We start from the raw sequence: 15,163 nt of genomic DNA on the forward strand, positions 1-15,163 counted from the left end.
AGCAATCCTTCCTAGAGACAGTCATGTTTCTGCATTGCTCATCAAGCACTATCATGAAAGAGTGTACCATCAAGGTCGAGGAATGACTATTAATGAACTCCGAGCCAATGGCATGTGGATCTTGGGTTGCAGCAAGCTTGTTTCATCCCATATTCACAAGTGCACAAGTTGCAGAAAGTTCCGAAGATGCACAGAGCAACAAAGGATGGCAGACCTTCCAGAAGAGCGGATGGAAACAACTGCTCCATTCACTTACTGTGGAATGGACTGCTTTGGACCGTTTCATATTAAGGAAGGAAGAAAGGAGCTAAAGCGTTATGGGCTGTTACTCACCTGCATGTGTTCTAGAGGAGTTCACATTGAAGCACTTGATGACTTGACCTCTAGATGCCTTTATCAATGCTCTGCGTTCATTCATCGCCATTCGTGGATCAGTAAGGCAGATGCAGGTGGGAATTTTCTTGACTCAAAGTTGTCCTGAGGGCAGAAACGTTTGTGATTGGTTCAATCTGACAACCAATCGCAAGAGGGGAGAGAATTGCAGAGGCGGGGCCATCATTTCCAATCTCAACCGTCAAAATCCCTCATATCAGCGGTGCGCAGGCAAGAGGAAGGAACTGGTGGTTATCATTTCAAAGTAAGTTTTTTAAAAACAAAAACGTAATATTCTCGAAAATGGAGCATTGTATGTGCACCTATGTGTGACTGTGCAGCTAGCTTAAGGATAGGCTAGCCTACTGTTTCAAGCAAGCTAGTGTTGTAGCTTGCATTAAAATGTTGCAGTGGCTGTCATAGATATGGTGGCTGTTGCCAGCGGTTCTTATCACAAAAATGTAGAAAAACAAGATAATTCAGAATAACGTCACCTTTAGGGGTGTAACGATACGCGTATTCGTATTGAACCGTTATTCGGTACGAGGCTTTCGGTTCGGTTTTCAAACCAAACGGTTCTTTGGACCATTTTTCCTGCCGACCAAAATTTCGTTATTTTCAGATGAGCACGCTCATAATGTAAGAGATGCCGGCGCGACCACAACATTGCCCAACATCAAATGGCAAACGTAATGCAAGTGGAACGAAACTGCTCGTTATTGTGTGGTTGAAGGACCGTTTATCAGTTTGGACCAGTGCAGCGCGAGCCGATCGTGATCATGCGACACTGTCACTAATGTTACACAGCGCTAAGAGATCCAGTAAAGAAAGCATTTGAATTCGCCACAGTAATAACATCGCTGCAAGAACTAGTGAGAAACATTCACATTTCTCCGTTATTAACGGATCAATAATGCTTTCAAGTAACATTACGCCGGTTTTATTTTGACATTGTGAATACAATTGCTGCCCTCAAATGATAATCTGAACTAAAAATATACCTTTAACTACTACAATATTACATTTCATTTTTTCCAATGAGCTTTTTTTGTTTTATATGCTCGATGTTAAATTTAAATTTGTATTTATAAATTTTGTTAAATTTATAAATTTGTCTTTTCTTCATGACTGTTTAGTCTCATCTGGTCCCAGGGCAGACAGATATTTCTAGATTTTGGCTTTTCTTCATGACTGTTAGTATCATCTGGTCCCAGGGCAGAGACTATTGTTTCCCACAATTTTGTCCCAGAGCAGGGGAATCCCTCCTGGTCTCAGGGCAGAAGTCATATTTTTCTGTTCTCAGGGCAACATAGTTGGACAAAAGGGAGTCAGCTGTCTTCTCTGGTCTCAGGGCAGAAGTGGTCATAGGGCAGGACGGTGAATCTCTCCTGGTCTCAGGGCAGAAGTGGTCTGAGGGCAGGACGGTGAATCCCTCCTGGTCTCAGGGCAGAAGTGGTCATAGGGCAGGACGGTGAATCCCTCCTGGTCTCAGGGCAGAAGTGGTCATAGGGCAGGACGGTGAATCTCTCCTGGTCTCAGGGCAGAAGTGGTCATAGGGCAGGACGGTGAATCCCTCCTGGTCTCAGGGCAGAAGTGGTCTGAGGGCAGGACGGTGAATCCCTCCTGGTCTCAGGGCAGAAGTGGTCATAGGGCAGGACGGTGAATCCCTCCTGGTCTCAGGGCAGAAGTGGTCATAGGGCAGGACGGTGAATCCCTCCTGGTCTCAGGGCAGAAGTGGTCTGAGGGCAGGACGGTGAATCCCTCCTGGTCTCAGGGCAGAAGTGGTCATAGGGCAGGACGGTGAATCCTTCCTGGTCTCAGGGCAGAAGTGGTCTGAGGGCAGGACGGTGAATCCCTCCTGGTCTCAGGGCAGAAGTGGTCTGAGGGCAGGACGGTGAATCCCTCCTGGTCTCAGGGCAGAAGTGGTCTGAGGGCAGGACGGTGAATCCCTCCTGGTCTCAGGGCAGAAGTGGTCATAGGGCAGGACGGTGAATCCCTCCTGGTCTCAGGGCAGAAGTGGTCATAGGGCAGGACGGTGAATCCCTCCTGGTCTCAGGGCAGAAGTGGTCATAGGGCAGGACGGTGAATCCCTCCTGGTCTCAGGGCAGAAGTGGTCATAGGGAGGGACGGTGAATCCCTCCTGGTCTCGGGGCAGAAGTGGTCTGAGGGCAGGACTGTGAATCCCTCCTGGTCTCAGGGCAGAAGTGGTCATAGGGCAGGACGGTGAATCTCTCCTGGTCTCAGGTAGGGATGGGCATTCGATTAAATTTTCTTAGTCGATCGTCGGGAGAATTAACTAGATAATGATTAATTATCATTAATATTTTTATATTGAAATTCATTATTTCTTTAACTTTTTATAAATTAAAAATGCAATTAAAATACAAAAATACAGTTTGTTTGTCCTCGATGAGATCTTTATTACAAGAAGATCTACTTGTGGCAGTGAATCTGGACGTTCGGTAGACTTGAAGATATGCCCTGCGGTGCTCTAAAACAGAGGAACCTGCAGCTGCGAGCCGGCGTTCTTAAATGGCCACTTCATCCGTTTTCCATCGCGCTAAAATTAATTCCATTGCTTCAAGACTCTCACTACGCAACGCAACCTGCATTAGTTTAATCGATAACAAATAAACGTGATCGACGAAATTCTTAACGATCAATTATCGATCGTCGATTAATTATGCCCATCCCTAGTCTCAGGTCTGCACTGATCCCAGGCTACCCTGCCCTGGCTTAGAATTAGTTTGAGGCCAGTGTCTTTTCCTCCATTTAAGTTTTGCCTCAGGGATGTAAGTATCATAGTTATAGGTTGTCATAGGTATCCAATTTAATGCTTCAGCAGAAATACATGGTTTTAATTTTTGTCTTTTGTCTTTGCCTGTAAAGGGAAACTTAACCAAGCCAAATGAACAGTAAGTTATTCAAAACTATTTTTTTCCTAATCTATGTTACTCATTGGCATCATCTGCATACATAATGATATAATTTGCATACATCTGACCAGGTAGAGCACATTCCGGTACTTTTTTTAGCTGGTGTTTTTAGAACGATTAGACACATGGGCAACACAAGCTCACTAACTCACAGATAAGCACTTGAAACAGAGCGCTGTTAGACTGTGTATTTTGATGGTTATCACCAAAACAACGTGTGAAACCAACACATTCAGAAGTCGGCAAAAAAGTCGCTAGTCGATAAATGTGAATTTTAGTCGCCAAAGATTATAAAAATCGGGGGGGAAAAAAATAATTCGCCAAATTGCCAACACTACTTTAAAGTAGTTTTGTATGCTACATGTAGGCCTAATAATTGATTGGATTACATTTGTGCCTGTTAGCCTAAGTAAGGTGACTTATTTTGGGACTTTTATTTTCTTCACCCATGCAGACTTAGAAACACTGAAGTCCCAAGGACTTCATAGTGAAGATGTCCTTGGGACAATTGGGCCTTTCCAAATCTTTCTGAGTAGTTTGGAGGCCCTTTTAGGCCCATTTGAACTTCCAGATGAGGTAATTTTCTATTTCTTTAAAAAAATTATCCTCTTCCCCTTCACCTTGCCTCTATTGTGATTTATTGCAGTTTATATATAATATTTTTTCATGTATTACTTCCCCAGGTAATGGATGCCTTATTTTACGTCATGAGCAGGGTAACTCATATCTTTTTTACAAAACTCACTCACTCACTCACTCACTCACTCACTCACTCACTCACTCACTCACTCACATACATACATACAATTAAAATATAGATTTAACATGATTTAATGACTTAAACCATTTCTCTCCCTCGCTTAGAGCCAGCCTGGGACAGAGGCAATTAATAGTCAGGCTATGCGCCTGATTTTGGAGGGCAGCTCTAGGGCTAGGAGTACTTATTTCTTAAAAGTAAGAGTTATGTAAATGTTTAAAGTTATTGTTCAGTGCTGCTGAACACATTAGGTGTCAAGTTTATTTATGTTTGTTCATGAATGTTTTCTTCTTTTCCTGTCAGAAAAACATTCTTAAAGGAGCCAGTGCCATCTTCGGGCCCTACTTGCTGGGAGAGTGCCACTGGACCCTCTTTGTAGGTTGCTGTTAGGTTATGCAGAGACTATTATTCGCTAAATAGCATCACACTAGTCATTATTGTTGCTGTTGTGTCATTCTCATTTGTGTTGTATGAGCTGTTAGTGCTTCACATTTTAAAAGAATTTCAATCATTTTCAACACAGATTGGTTGAAATTCTCCTTCAAACCTTTCTCATATGTTTTCCCATCTTTTGTATAGCATTGCAACTTGAAAGAGGGAACTATTACCTACATCGACTCCTTGGGGGAGCAACCACAGCGTTGCTTCCAAATAATGGAAAATTGGAGGTACAAGGTTTTTGTATTGCTCTATAAAATGAGATAATGAAAATTCAGCAGAGATCTCCTTCACAATTATTTTCTCTAATCTTTCAGCTTATTTGCTGCTAGCAGAGGCTGCCAAGGGCCCTGGAAGATGATGAAGAGGGACCATGACTTACAAAACGACTCTTTGTCATGTGGGGTGTTCTCACTAATGGTACAGTTTGGTCGTTTTCTGCATAATGTTTCTGTTTTCTTTTGAAAATATAAATATTTTTAGTTTTCACTTTAGAGCAATTTTGAATGAAAGTTTCAGATCAAATATTAATGGATTTTTGACATGGACACAGTACTACCTTCAGCACACGATACAGGAGTCATGATCATATAATTATTAAATGAGCACCATAATCTTCTCTTGTAATATAGTCCAATTTTTTTTTACCACAATTTGTTGTTCACATTTATTATAAGTTACATTATTTCATTAAAATAGACTTTCTGTTGCTCTTTTAGTTTGCAGAAATGATCCTCCAGGGACAACAAGGGCACCTCCAATGCCTCCCTATCGCTCAAGAGCGGGAGAGACTTGGGACTTTGTTGTTCAACTCCCTTGGTAAGTAGTAGACATATGTACGGTATGGGTGCTCCTTATTGAGCTCTGCTGGCTACCTGTAGCTGCCTGCATTAAGTTTAACTTACTGATGATTTGGAGTGGTAGCTTTAACTTGTAAATTCGGAGGATGTCATACTTCGGAGTACATTGTTACTACATCATTTCAAGCATAAAATACGACATTAAGTTTATGTTCAAAATCAGATGCTATTTATTTACGATCTTTCTTAGAAGGATGAGGTGAATACACTGTCTTGGTTCTACGCACATTGAAATAAGCATGCAGAATGAATCATTATTTTCATGATTATTATTTGGTTTTTGAAACATTATAATAACATTAAAATGACATTAAGAAACATGTTCATTTCTTTTAGATACGAAGACTCTAAGAAGAAAAAAGGCAAGGGTTAATGATCAAAATATACATACTGTTTCTCAACATATTGTATACTTAACTCAATGTTTTTTCTCTTTTCTAGGGAAAAATCGCCAAGTCTAAAAATACAGGTAAGAACAGCCACAGACTGGGATTCATTTTAGGTGTATTGAGATTCTAGGCAAGTCTGTTTGGTAAGTAGGGCTGATGTATGTAGACAAGCTACAACCAAACCTAGTATAATTGTTAATGTTAAGTAAATTTGTACCGATGTTGTTCCAAGACTGGTTCTGCTCTTGATTAGCTTAGGCACACACACACACACACACACACACACACACACACACACACACACACACACACACACACACACACACACACAGTCTTAAATACAGTAGATGGTGATCAGCATTCGAGTCACTCACTAAAAACATACATGTAGATTCAGATTCAGATTCACTTTATTAGCTATTTGCAGTATGAAACCATATTGCACTTTGAGCTTCTTGTACATTTTTTCCAAAGTCGACACTTACGATGACACAACACAAAAAACAAACAAGCAAATGCCACATAAAGTCTTAAGAGTAAAATGCTGTACATTAAAAATCTATACAAAAAATTTAAAAGCCTATTTTAAAGTGCTTTGTTTAAAGTGATCACAGCTTGGGGAAAGAAACTATTTAAATGGCGATCAGTGGAACATTTGACCGAGCGATACCTTCTCCCTGAGGGAAGCATTTCAAAAAAGGCCCTTGCAGGATGGCCTGAGGCATCATTAGCAAGTTGTAGAGCTCTTTTCAAGAGTCTAGCTTTATATGTGGCCTCCAGGAACGACAAAGTGCAGCCAATGGTCCTGCTGGCTGAGTGAACCACTTTGTTCAAAGCCCTCTTCTCTTTCAGAGTGAGATTACCAAACCACACATTTATACTACTGGTTAGGACACTCTCAATTACACAAAAATAAAAGTTCAAAAGAATCTTAGTATTTTGAGTAAACTCTCGAAGCCTACGTAAAAAGAAGAGGCGCTGTCTCGCATTCTTAGCAATGTTAGTCGTATTTGAGCTCCAATTCAAATCGTGAGAAAGAGTCACACCCAAGAATTTACATTTCTCAACAATCTGCACATCAGAATCATGGATCGTAATAGGAAACTGATTCCTGTTGTGACAAAAATCAATAACAAGTTCACACGTTTTTGAACTGTTCAAAAGCAAGTTATTTTCTCTACTCCATTGAACAACATTCTCTACCTCCTCTCGATAATGAGATTCATCATTTGAACTAATCAGCCCAATGATAGTTGTATCATCTGCATATTTGATTATCACATTATTATCATGAGATGCTACAAGGTCATGAGTGTACAACGTGAACAAGAGGGGACTCAAAATACACCCCTGCGGTGAACCAGTGCTAATATACAGCTCATCAGAAATGCAACCATTCATTTTGACCCTTTGTGGTTGACAAGTCAAAAAGTTAAAAATCCATTTACAAATGGCATCATCAAGTCCAAGACATTTCAGTTTGTGAATGAGCTTTGTAGGGACCATTGAATTAAAAGCTGAACTGTAGTCTAAAAATAGAATTCTAGCATATGATTTATGTACATCAAGATGCTTGTAGGGATCTTTTCAGTAAGAAATTGTGTCTTTGATGTATTAACTTTGCTTAGTACAGAGATCTTTCTTTTGAAACAGTTTGTTCCCTGAATGCTGTTCTCTGATTGGTCTTAAATATAGTAGATGGTGGCCTTGCACAGGAATCTGAGTCCACGGAGGGTGAACAAGGTAGGAAGATACTGTATTTATGGTCAGCATTCGAGTCACTCACTCACAACATACATGTAGGGATCTTTTCAGTAAGCAATTGTGTCTTTGATGTAGGGCTGGGCGATATGGCCAAAAAAAAATATCACGATAATTTTTTTTATATCAGTCGATATCGATAATTATCACGATAAAAGTCAAATCTTTATTTCTTTAAAGTTTAAAGGCAGATTTTTGCTCCTAAGTGAAAGTTGTAGAAACCAGAGCGTTACCTGTGGTTTTAAACTACTCTTTATTGTCAGAACATATCAGGACAAACACATACAGGTCAACTTTTCACAAATCTGAGGTAGAACATTCAAACATTTGTCATTTTTCCTTAACAAAATAAATATCTTTATTGGACAATTTCTTAGTTTCTGCATGTGCTAATTTTTTTTTTTTTTTTGGTAGAATGTAATATTCTGACTGAGTTTTATTAAACTTAAGTGGTCATCCAGTATCATGCATTTAGATCATGAGAACCACAGATAAAACAAGGCATAGCCTGCCCTACAGCACCTCACTATCATGGCAAAATGTAACTTTATGGTTTCTATGGTATTTGTATGAAAAACAGTAGTCTAAATACATTATTAAATACTGTAATTATATTCCATTAGTCCTTTAATACATTGACTACATTAATAATATAATAGCAATTCCATATGTAACGTACAGTATATCCCACATTTCATGGTGCAGTTAATATTACTAAGCTAACAGTAAATTCGTGGTAAATTATGGGAATTTCAGCCTTCAGACTATATCGTTGCGCACAGTGTTTCACCTGTTTGTCAGCACTGTTTCATCTGCCTTTAAGCTGGTTTAAATCACTGAGACATTTGTGTTCCTCGCTGAATTCAAACGCTTCTCACTGGATTTCGTGACCGAGACCGTTTAGAGTAAATGTATCTGCTCTAACTTTAGTGAGCTCGCGCTCGCGCTGCCGTTTGGACTTTGAGCCGAGCGGATAAACGGTCCGTGTGGCGCGCGGTTCAAATGAGTTTCGTTCCGCTTTTGGCGCATAAACATTATCGAACATTTATCGACCTCTTGATATCGTTTTATCGAGAAAAATTATATCGCGATAATTATTGTTATCGTTTTATCGCCCAGCCCTACTTTGATGTATTAACTTTGCTGTTAGGAAAGTACAGAGATCTTTCTTTTGAAACAGTTTGTTCCCTGAATGCTGTTCTCTGATTGGTCTTATATATAGCAGATGGTGGCCTTCCACAGGAATCTGAGTCCACGGAGGGTGAACAAGGTAGGAAGATACTGTATTTATGGTCAGCATTCGAGTCACTCACTCACAGCATACATGTAGGGATCTTTTCAGTAAGCAATTGTTTTTTTGATGTATTAACTTTGCTGTTAGGAAAGTACAGAGATCTTTCTTTTGAAACAGTTTGTTCCCTGAATGCTGTTCTCTGATTGGTCTTAAATATAGTAGATGGTGGCCTTGCACAGGAATCTGAGTCCACGGAGGGTGAACAAGGTAGGAAGATACTGTATTTATGGTCAGCATTCGAGTCACTCACTCACCACATACATGTAGGGATCTTTTCAGTAAGCAATTGTGTCTTTGATGTATTAAAGGGATAGTTCACTTTGAAATAAATTTTTGATATGTTTTAGCTTACCTCAAAGGCATCCAAGATGTAGGTGTCTTTTTTTCCGCAGTAGTTTCAATTTTGATATTTTTAGGTCAAACCGTTCTTGTCTGACAGTCATATAATGCAAGTCTATGGTCACTGTCTCAAACCCCAAGCACAAAGTCCAAATTAAACAATTCCCCATCGGCCAAGTTAAACAATTCCCCATCGTAAGTACACATTGATGGCCTAAGACACGAAACGAGCGGTTTGTGTGAGAAAACGACCAGTATTTATATTGTTTTTGTCCTCTTGTATACACACACACCCAAATGATCAGAGGACGCGGGTGCTTCGGTCTGCGCAAGCGCCGGAAAGCGACGGAAAAGGTCAGAGGGCGCGGGCGCTTCGATCTGCGCAAGCGCCGGAAATTATCTCTCGCGCGTGTACGTCACTCATTGTTTACACAGAACAGAGATTGTAGGTAAGACGGCTAATCGAAATGGTTCTAATTTGCGCTTATCCAGGATGTTTAAACCGACGTAAAAGAAAACAATTACGTATGCTCGCGCGAACTCATCCGGGAGTGGTGACTTTTCACGAATTCCCAATTTATAAGCCTTCCCTCTTGAAGTTATGGTTGATCGCTCTTCGGCTGGATATCAACACACCCATAAACGTACTAAAGTTGAGGAGGGTCTGCAGCGATCATTTTTCCCCTGATGATTTTATAAACCAAGGAGAGGATCGCATAGTACTGACATCATCAGCTGTGCCTGGTGTTTTCTCATCCAACGGAGGTATGTGAACAACGTCTTTGTATGTGTCCTTTGTATTTGTAAAGCTGGCATTACATGAAATGAGCAATAAAATGTATTTCTGCACCATATATTTGGTAAGAATGGTTTTACATGAGAGAGTTATAAGATATGTGTAGCCTATACTAAGCAGCTGCGTGCTAGTCAAACCAATGTGAAACTATGTGTACTACTCATAAGGGTGCAGTCAATGATACTACTACTACTACTACTACTAGCCTAATAATGATAATAATAATAGTAGTAATAGACAGTGTGGATTCATGTTCGTGTAGCTATAGTGTAGAGATAATTTCCGGCGCTTGCGCAGATCGAAGCGCCCGCGCCCTCTGACCTTTTCCGTCTCTATCCGGCGCTTGCGCAGACTTAAGCACCCGCGTCCTCTGATCATTTGGGTGTGTGTGTATACAAGAGGACAAAAACAATATAAATACTGTTCGTTTTCTCACACAAACCGCTCGTTTCGTGTCTTAGGCCATCAATGTGTACTTACGATGGGGAATTGTTTAACTTGGCCGATGGGGAATTGTTTAATTTGGACTTTGTGCTTGGGGTTTGAGACAGTGACCATAGACTTGCATTATATGACTGTCAGACAAGAACGGTTTGACCTAAAAATATCTAAATTGAAACTACTGCGGAAAAAAAGACACCTACATCTTGGATGCCTTTGAGGTAAGCTAAAACATATCAAAAATTAATTTCAAAGTGAACTATCCCTTTAACTGATCCACATAGCACTGCTTTTTAGGTAAGAAATATACAAACGTTATAAAATGTCACATTATAAAAAGGCCCTAAAAGTGGCCAGGGCTGAGCACCTCCGCAAATTAATAGAAAATAATCAAAATAATCTTAGGTTTTTATTTAACACCGTGGCTAGACTAACAAATAAACAGAAGTCACCCGAACAGAATATCCCGTTACAGTTCAGTAGTAATGATTTCATGAACTTCTTCACTGAGAAAATAGAAAGCATCAGAACCACAATTGCAAACGTTCAATCTTCAATCGCGCCTTATAATTCAGCCTCAATTATCACCCCGCAAGAACAATTACAGTGCTTTACAACTATAGAACAAAAAGAGTTAAATAAACTTATCACTTCATCTAAAACAACAACATGTGTATTAGATCCTATACCAACTAAACTATTGAAAGAAGTGTTACCTGTAGTGGAAGAGCCTCTCCTCAATATTATTAACTCATCTTTATCTTTAGGTCATGTTCCTAGAACATTTAAACTGGCAGTTATAAAACCTCTCATTAAGAAACCACAATTAGATCTTAAAGGAGAAGTTCACTTTTAAAATGAAAATTCTGTCATCATATACTCACCCTCATGTTGTTTCAAAGCTGTATGAATTTCTTTCTTATGCTGAACAGAAAGGAAGATATTTAGAAGATTATCAGTAACCAGACAGTTTTTGGGTCCCAATGACTTCCATAGTAGGAAAAAAATTACTATGGAAGTCATTGGGACCCAAAAACTGTCTGGTTACTGATATTCTTCTAAATATCTTCCTTTCTGTTCAGCATAAGAAAGAAATTCATACAGCTTTGAAACAACATGAGGGTGAGTATATGATGACAGAATTTTCATTTTAAAAGTGAACTTCTCCTTTAATAACCTAGCAAATTATAGACCCATTTCAAATCTTCCATTTATGTCTAAAATATAAAAAAAAGTGGTTTCCGCTCAACTGGGCTCTTTCTTGCAAGAAAATGATATCCATGAAAAGTTTCAGTCTGGGTTCAGGCCGCACCATAGCACTGAAACTGCGCTCGTTAAAATCACAAATGATTTAATTTTAGCTTCTGACCAAGGCTGTTTCTCAATAATAGTTTTACTTGATCTAAGTGCTGCGTTCGATACTATAGATCATACAATACTCTTAGATCGACTACAAAATTATACTGGTGTTCAAGGACTCTTTAAATGGAGAAAAATCGATCGTAACTCCAGTAAACTATGGAGTGCCACAAGGATCTGTGTTAGGCCCTCTATTATTCTCAATATATATGCTGCCACTTGGAAATATTATAAGGAAACATGGAATTAGTTTCCATTGTTATGCTGATGACACTCAAATATATATTTCATCATGGCCGGATGAAAACGCTAAATTATCCAAATTGACAGAATGAGTTAAAGATATAAAAGATTGGATGACGCGCAATTTTCTTTTATTAAATCCAGACAAGACAGAGGTAATACTTATCGGTTCAAAAAACCCCCCACAAAACCTCTCACAATACAACTTTAACATCGTAGGATGTCCTGTTACTTTATCCTCTACAGTAAAAGACCTGGGTGTTATCCTCAATGGTAAACTGTCTTTTGAAAATCATATTTCATATGTTACAAGAACAGCTTTTTCCCACCTTAGAAACATTGCTAAGCTACGTAATATGCTATCAGTTTCTGATGCAGAAAAGTTAGTTCATGCATTCATGACCTCGAGACTAGATTACTGTAATGCTTTATTAGCTGGTTGTCCTGCATCCTCAATAAACAAGATACAGTTAGTCCAAACTGCAGCCGCTAGAGTTCTTACTAGATCAAGAAAATATGATCATATAACACCGATTTTATCATCACTACATTGGCTACCTATAAAGTTCCATATTAATTATAAGGTATTGCTACTGACTTATAAAGCCCTAAACGGCTTAGCTCCAGTCTATTTAACGGATCTTCTATCGCCCTACAATCCATCGCGCTCTTTAAGATCACTAAATTCGAGGCTTTTGGTCATACCTAGGATATCCAGATCATCCAAAGGAGGGAGATCATTTTCACATTTAGCTCCAAAACTCTGGAATAGTCTTCCTGATACTGTTCGTTGCTCAGACTCGCTCTCCCAGTTTAAAACTAGATTAAAGACGCATCTCTTCAGCCAGGCATTCATATAACATTTTAAATCTTACTGTTCAAACTACAATCTGGCCTCTAGTTCATAAACGCCAGAGGAGAACTGGCCCCCAACTGAGCCTGGGTTGTCCCAAGGTTTTTTTTTCTCCATTAGGTCACTTGATGGAGTTTTCGGTTCCTTGCCACTGTTGCCTTTGGCTTGCTCAGTTGGGGATATTTTGGGGATTTTTAATTTAATTTTATCAATCAATAAATTTACACTAGAAACAAACCTTGTTGTGTTATTTTGGTTTAATGCTGTGAAGCTGCTTTGATGCAATCTGTAATGTGAAAAGCGCTATATAAATATACTTGACTTGACTTGACTTGACTTGATAAACACACAGCCCACCTGAAGATCTTTCATGTAGGCATTTGTTTTCTTTTATGTTTGGACAGATCAACCTGTTGGAGAGCACCCATGTGCAGGTAAAAAAATATATAGAGAACACACACACACATACGCACCTTTCCTCTGCAACCAACAGCACATTGCTGTTAGGAAAGTACAGAGATCTTTCTTTTGAAACAGTTTGTTCCCTGAATGCTGTTCTCTGATTGGTCTTAAATATAGTAGATGGTGGCCTTGCACAGGAATCTGAGTCCACGGAGGGTGAACAAGGTAGGAAGATACTGTATTTATGGTCAGCATTCGAGTCACTCACTCACAACATACATGTAGGGATCTTTTCAGTAAGCAATTGTGTCTTTGATGTATTAACTTTGCTGTTAGGAAAGTACAGAGATCTTTCTTTTGAAACAGTTTGTTCCCTGAATGCTGTTCTCTGATTGGTCTTATATATAGCAGATGGTGGCCTTCCACAGGAATCTGAGTCCACGGAGGGTGAACAAGGTAGGAAGATACTGTATTTATGGTCAGCATTCGAGTCACTCACTCACAACATACATGTAGGGATCTTTTCAGTAAGCAATTGTTTTTTTGATGTATTAACTTTGCTGTTAGGAAAGTACAGAGATCTTTCTTTTGAAACAGTTTGTTCCCTGAATGCTGTTCTCTGATTGGTCTTATATATAGCAGATGGTGGCCTTCCACAGGAATCTGAGTCCACGGAGGGTGAACAAGGTAGGAAGATACTGTATTTATGGTCAGCATTCGAGTCACTCACTCACAACATACATGTAGGGATCTTTTCAGTAAGCAATTGTGTCTTTGATGTATTAACTTTGCTGTTAGGAAAGTACAGAGATCTTTCTTTTGAAACATTGTTCCCTGAATGCTGTTCTCTGATTGGTCTTAAAGGAGAACTCCGGTCAATTTTAACATTGAGCTAATTTTTTTGTAAATTTGGAGTGCTGTCAATACAGAGAACAACAACAAAAATCAGTGTTGCCTACACCGTGTTATCCTCTTTTTAAAATTTGCACTCTGTTGACTTCAATGGGGCAATATTTAATCCTGCTTTTAGCCTCTTAACATCCTTGATGTGTCATTACAAGTGCACAGCCAATGTGAGTGATTCCTTCAGAGTGAACACGAGTGAATCTGACTGCAGTATGTGAAAGATATGAATAAAAATGATGTTATTTAAGCCAGCGCAAATACCTGTATTTACATCCTGTTTTCGGTCGAAGGCCATACTAGTCGATTGTCGAGTTCACGCGCATAGGTTTAGTTACCTATGATCACGCGCGTGAACTCAACAATCGATTACTGTGGACTTCGACCGAAAACAGGATGTAAATATAGGTATTTGCGCTGGCTTAAATAACATAATTTTTATTCATATCTTTCACATCTACTGCAGTCAGATTCACCCGTGTTCACTCTGAAGGAATCACTCACATTGGCTGTGCACTTGTAATGACACATCAAGGATGTTAAGAGGCTAAAAGCAGGTTTAAGACTTGCCCCATTGAAGTCAACAGGGTGCAAATTTTAAAAAGAGGATAACATGGTGTAGACAACACCGGTTTTTGTAGTTGTTCTCTGTATTGACAGCACTCCAAATTTACAAAAAAGTGAGCTCAATGTTAAAATTCACCGGATTTCTCCTTTAAATATAGTAGATGGTGGCCTTGCACAGGAATCTGAGTCCACAGAGGGTGAACAAGGTAGGAAGATACTGTATTTATGGTCAGCATAGTTTTGGCCATGAAATGAGTTGACAATAAAATAAAAACAATATTTTTTCACTTCTACAGTATTATTTGAAGTGGAGAGTGTTCTCCGGTTACCTGACGGGACCAAGGCCAAAAGGTAACTTTGTATGTCATTACCATCAATATTTCATACATTTACATAATTCTTCCTAAGCAATTAATAGTTCCAAACAATAACTGCACAGGTCTACACATTGCT

The 15,163-nt window shown here is 39.3% G+C and overlaps 2 protein-coding genes across 6 annotated transcripts in view; both read left to right on the forward strand.

Moving 5' to 3' along the window:
- LOC308689724 (uncharacterized protein) overlaps positions 1-15,163 on the forward strand; it is a 461,468-nt gene that overhangs the window by 270,487 nt on the left and 175,818 nt on the right. The window lies entirely within an intron of this gene.
- LOC308689446 (uncharacterized protein) overlaps positions 1-15,163 on the forward strand; it is a 29,148-nt gene that overhangs the window by 10,555 nt on the left and 3,430 nt on the right. For 3 of the 4 annotated variants that reach the window (XR_014030001.1, XM_081363154.1, XM_081363156.1), the window contains exons 3-21: positions 3,262-3,287; positions 3,763-3,884; positions 3,992-4,024; positions 4,173-4,262; positions 4,369-4,440; positions 4,645-4,733; positions 4,821-4,923; positions 5,223-5,322; positions 5,700-5,725; positions 5,805-5,832; positions 7,448-7,495; positions 8,736-8,783; positions 8,967-9,014; positions 13,243-13,272; positions 13,418-13,465; positions 13,649-13,696; positions 13,880-13,927; positions 14,869-14,916; positions 15,007-15,061. Coding sequence is in view for 3 of the 4 variants with exons in the window: in XM_081363154.1 (XP_081219280.1) it covers positions 3,281-3,287; positions 3,763-3,884; positions 3,992-4,024; positions 4,173-4,262; positions 4,369-4,440; positions 4,645-4,733; positions 4,821-4,923; positions 5,223-5,322; positions 5,700-5,725; positions 5,805-5,832; positions 7,448-7,495; positions 8,736-8,783; positions 8,967-9,014; positions 13,243-13,272; positions 13,418-13,465; positions 13,649-13,696; positions 13,880-13,927; positions 14,869-14,916; positions 15,007-15,061 (1,091 nt within the window). In the remaining variant the exon portion in view is untranslated. The remainder of the gene's footprint in view (positions 1-3,261; positions 3,288-3,762; positions 3,885-3,991; positions 4,025-4,172; positions 4,263-4,368; positions 4,441-4,644; positions 4,734-4,820; positions 4,924-5,222; positions 5,323-5,699; positions 5,726-5,804; positions 5,833-7,447; positions 7,496-8,735; positions 8,784-8,966; positions 9,015-13,242; positions 13,273-13,417; positions 13,466-13,648; positions 13,697-13,879; positions 13,928-14,868; positions 14,917-15,006; positions 15,062-15,163) is intronic. The other variant, XM_081363155.1, reaches the window with a different exon arrangement.

The sequence above is a fragment of the Scardinius erythrophthalmus genome (assembly GCF_964197995.2).
Source record: "Scardinius erythrophthalmus genome assembly, chromosome: 4".
NCBI lineage: Eukaryota > Metazoa > Chordata > Actinopteri > Cypriniformes > Leuciscidae > Scardinius > Scardinius erythrophthalmus.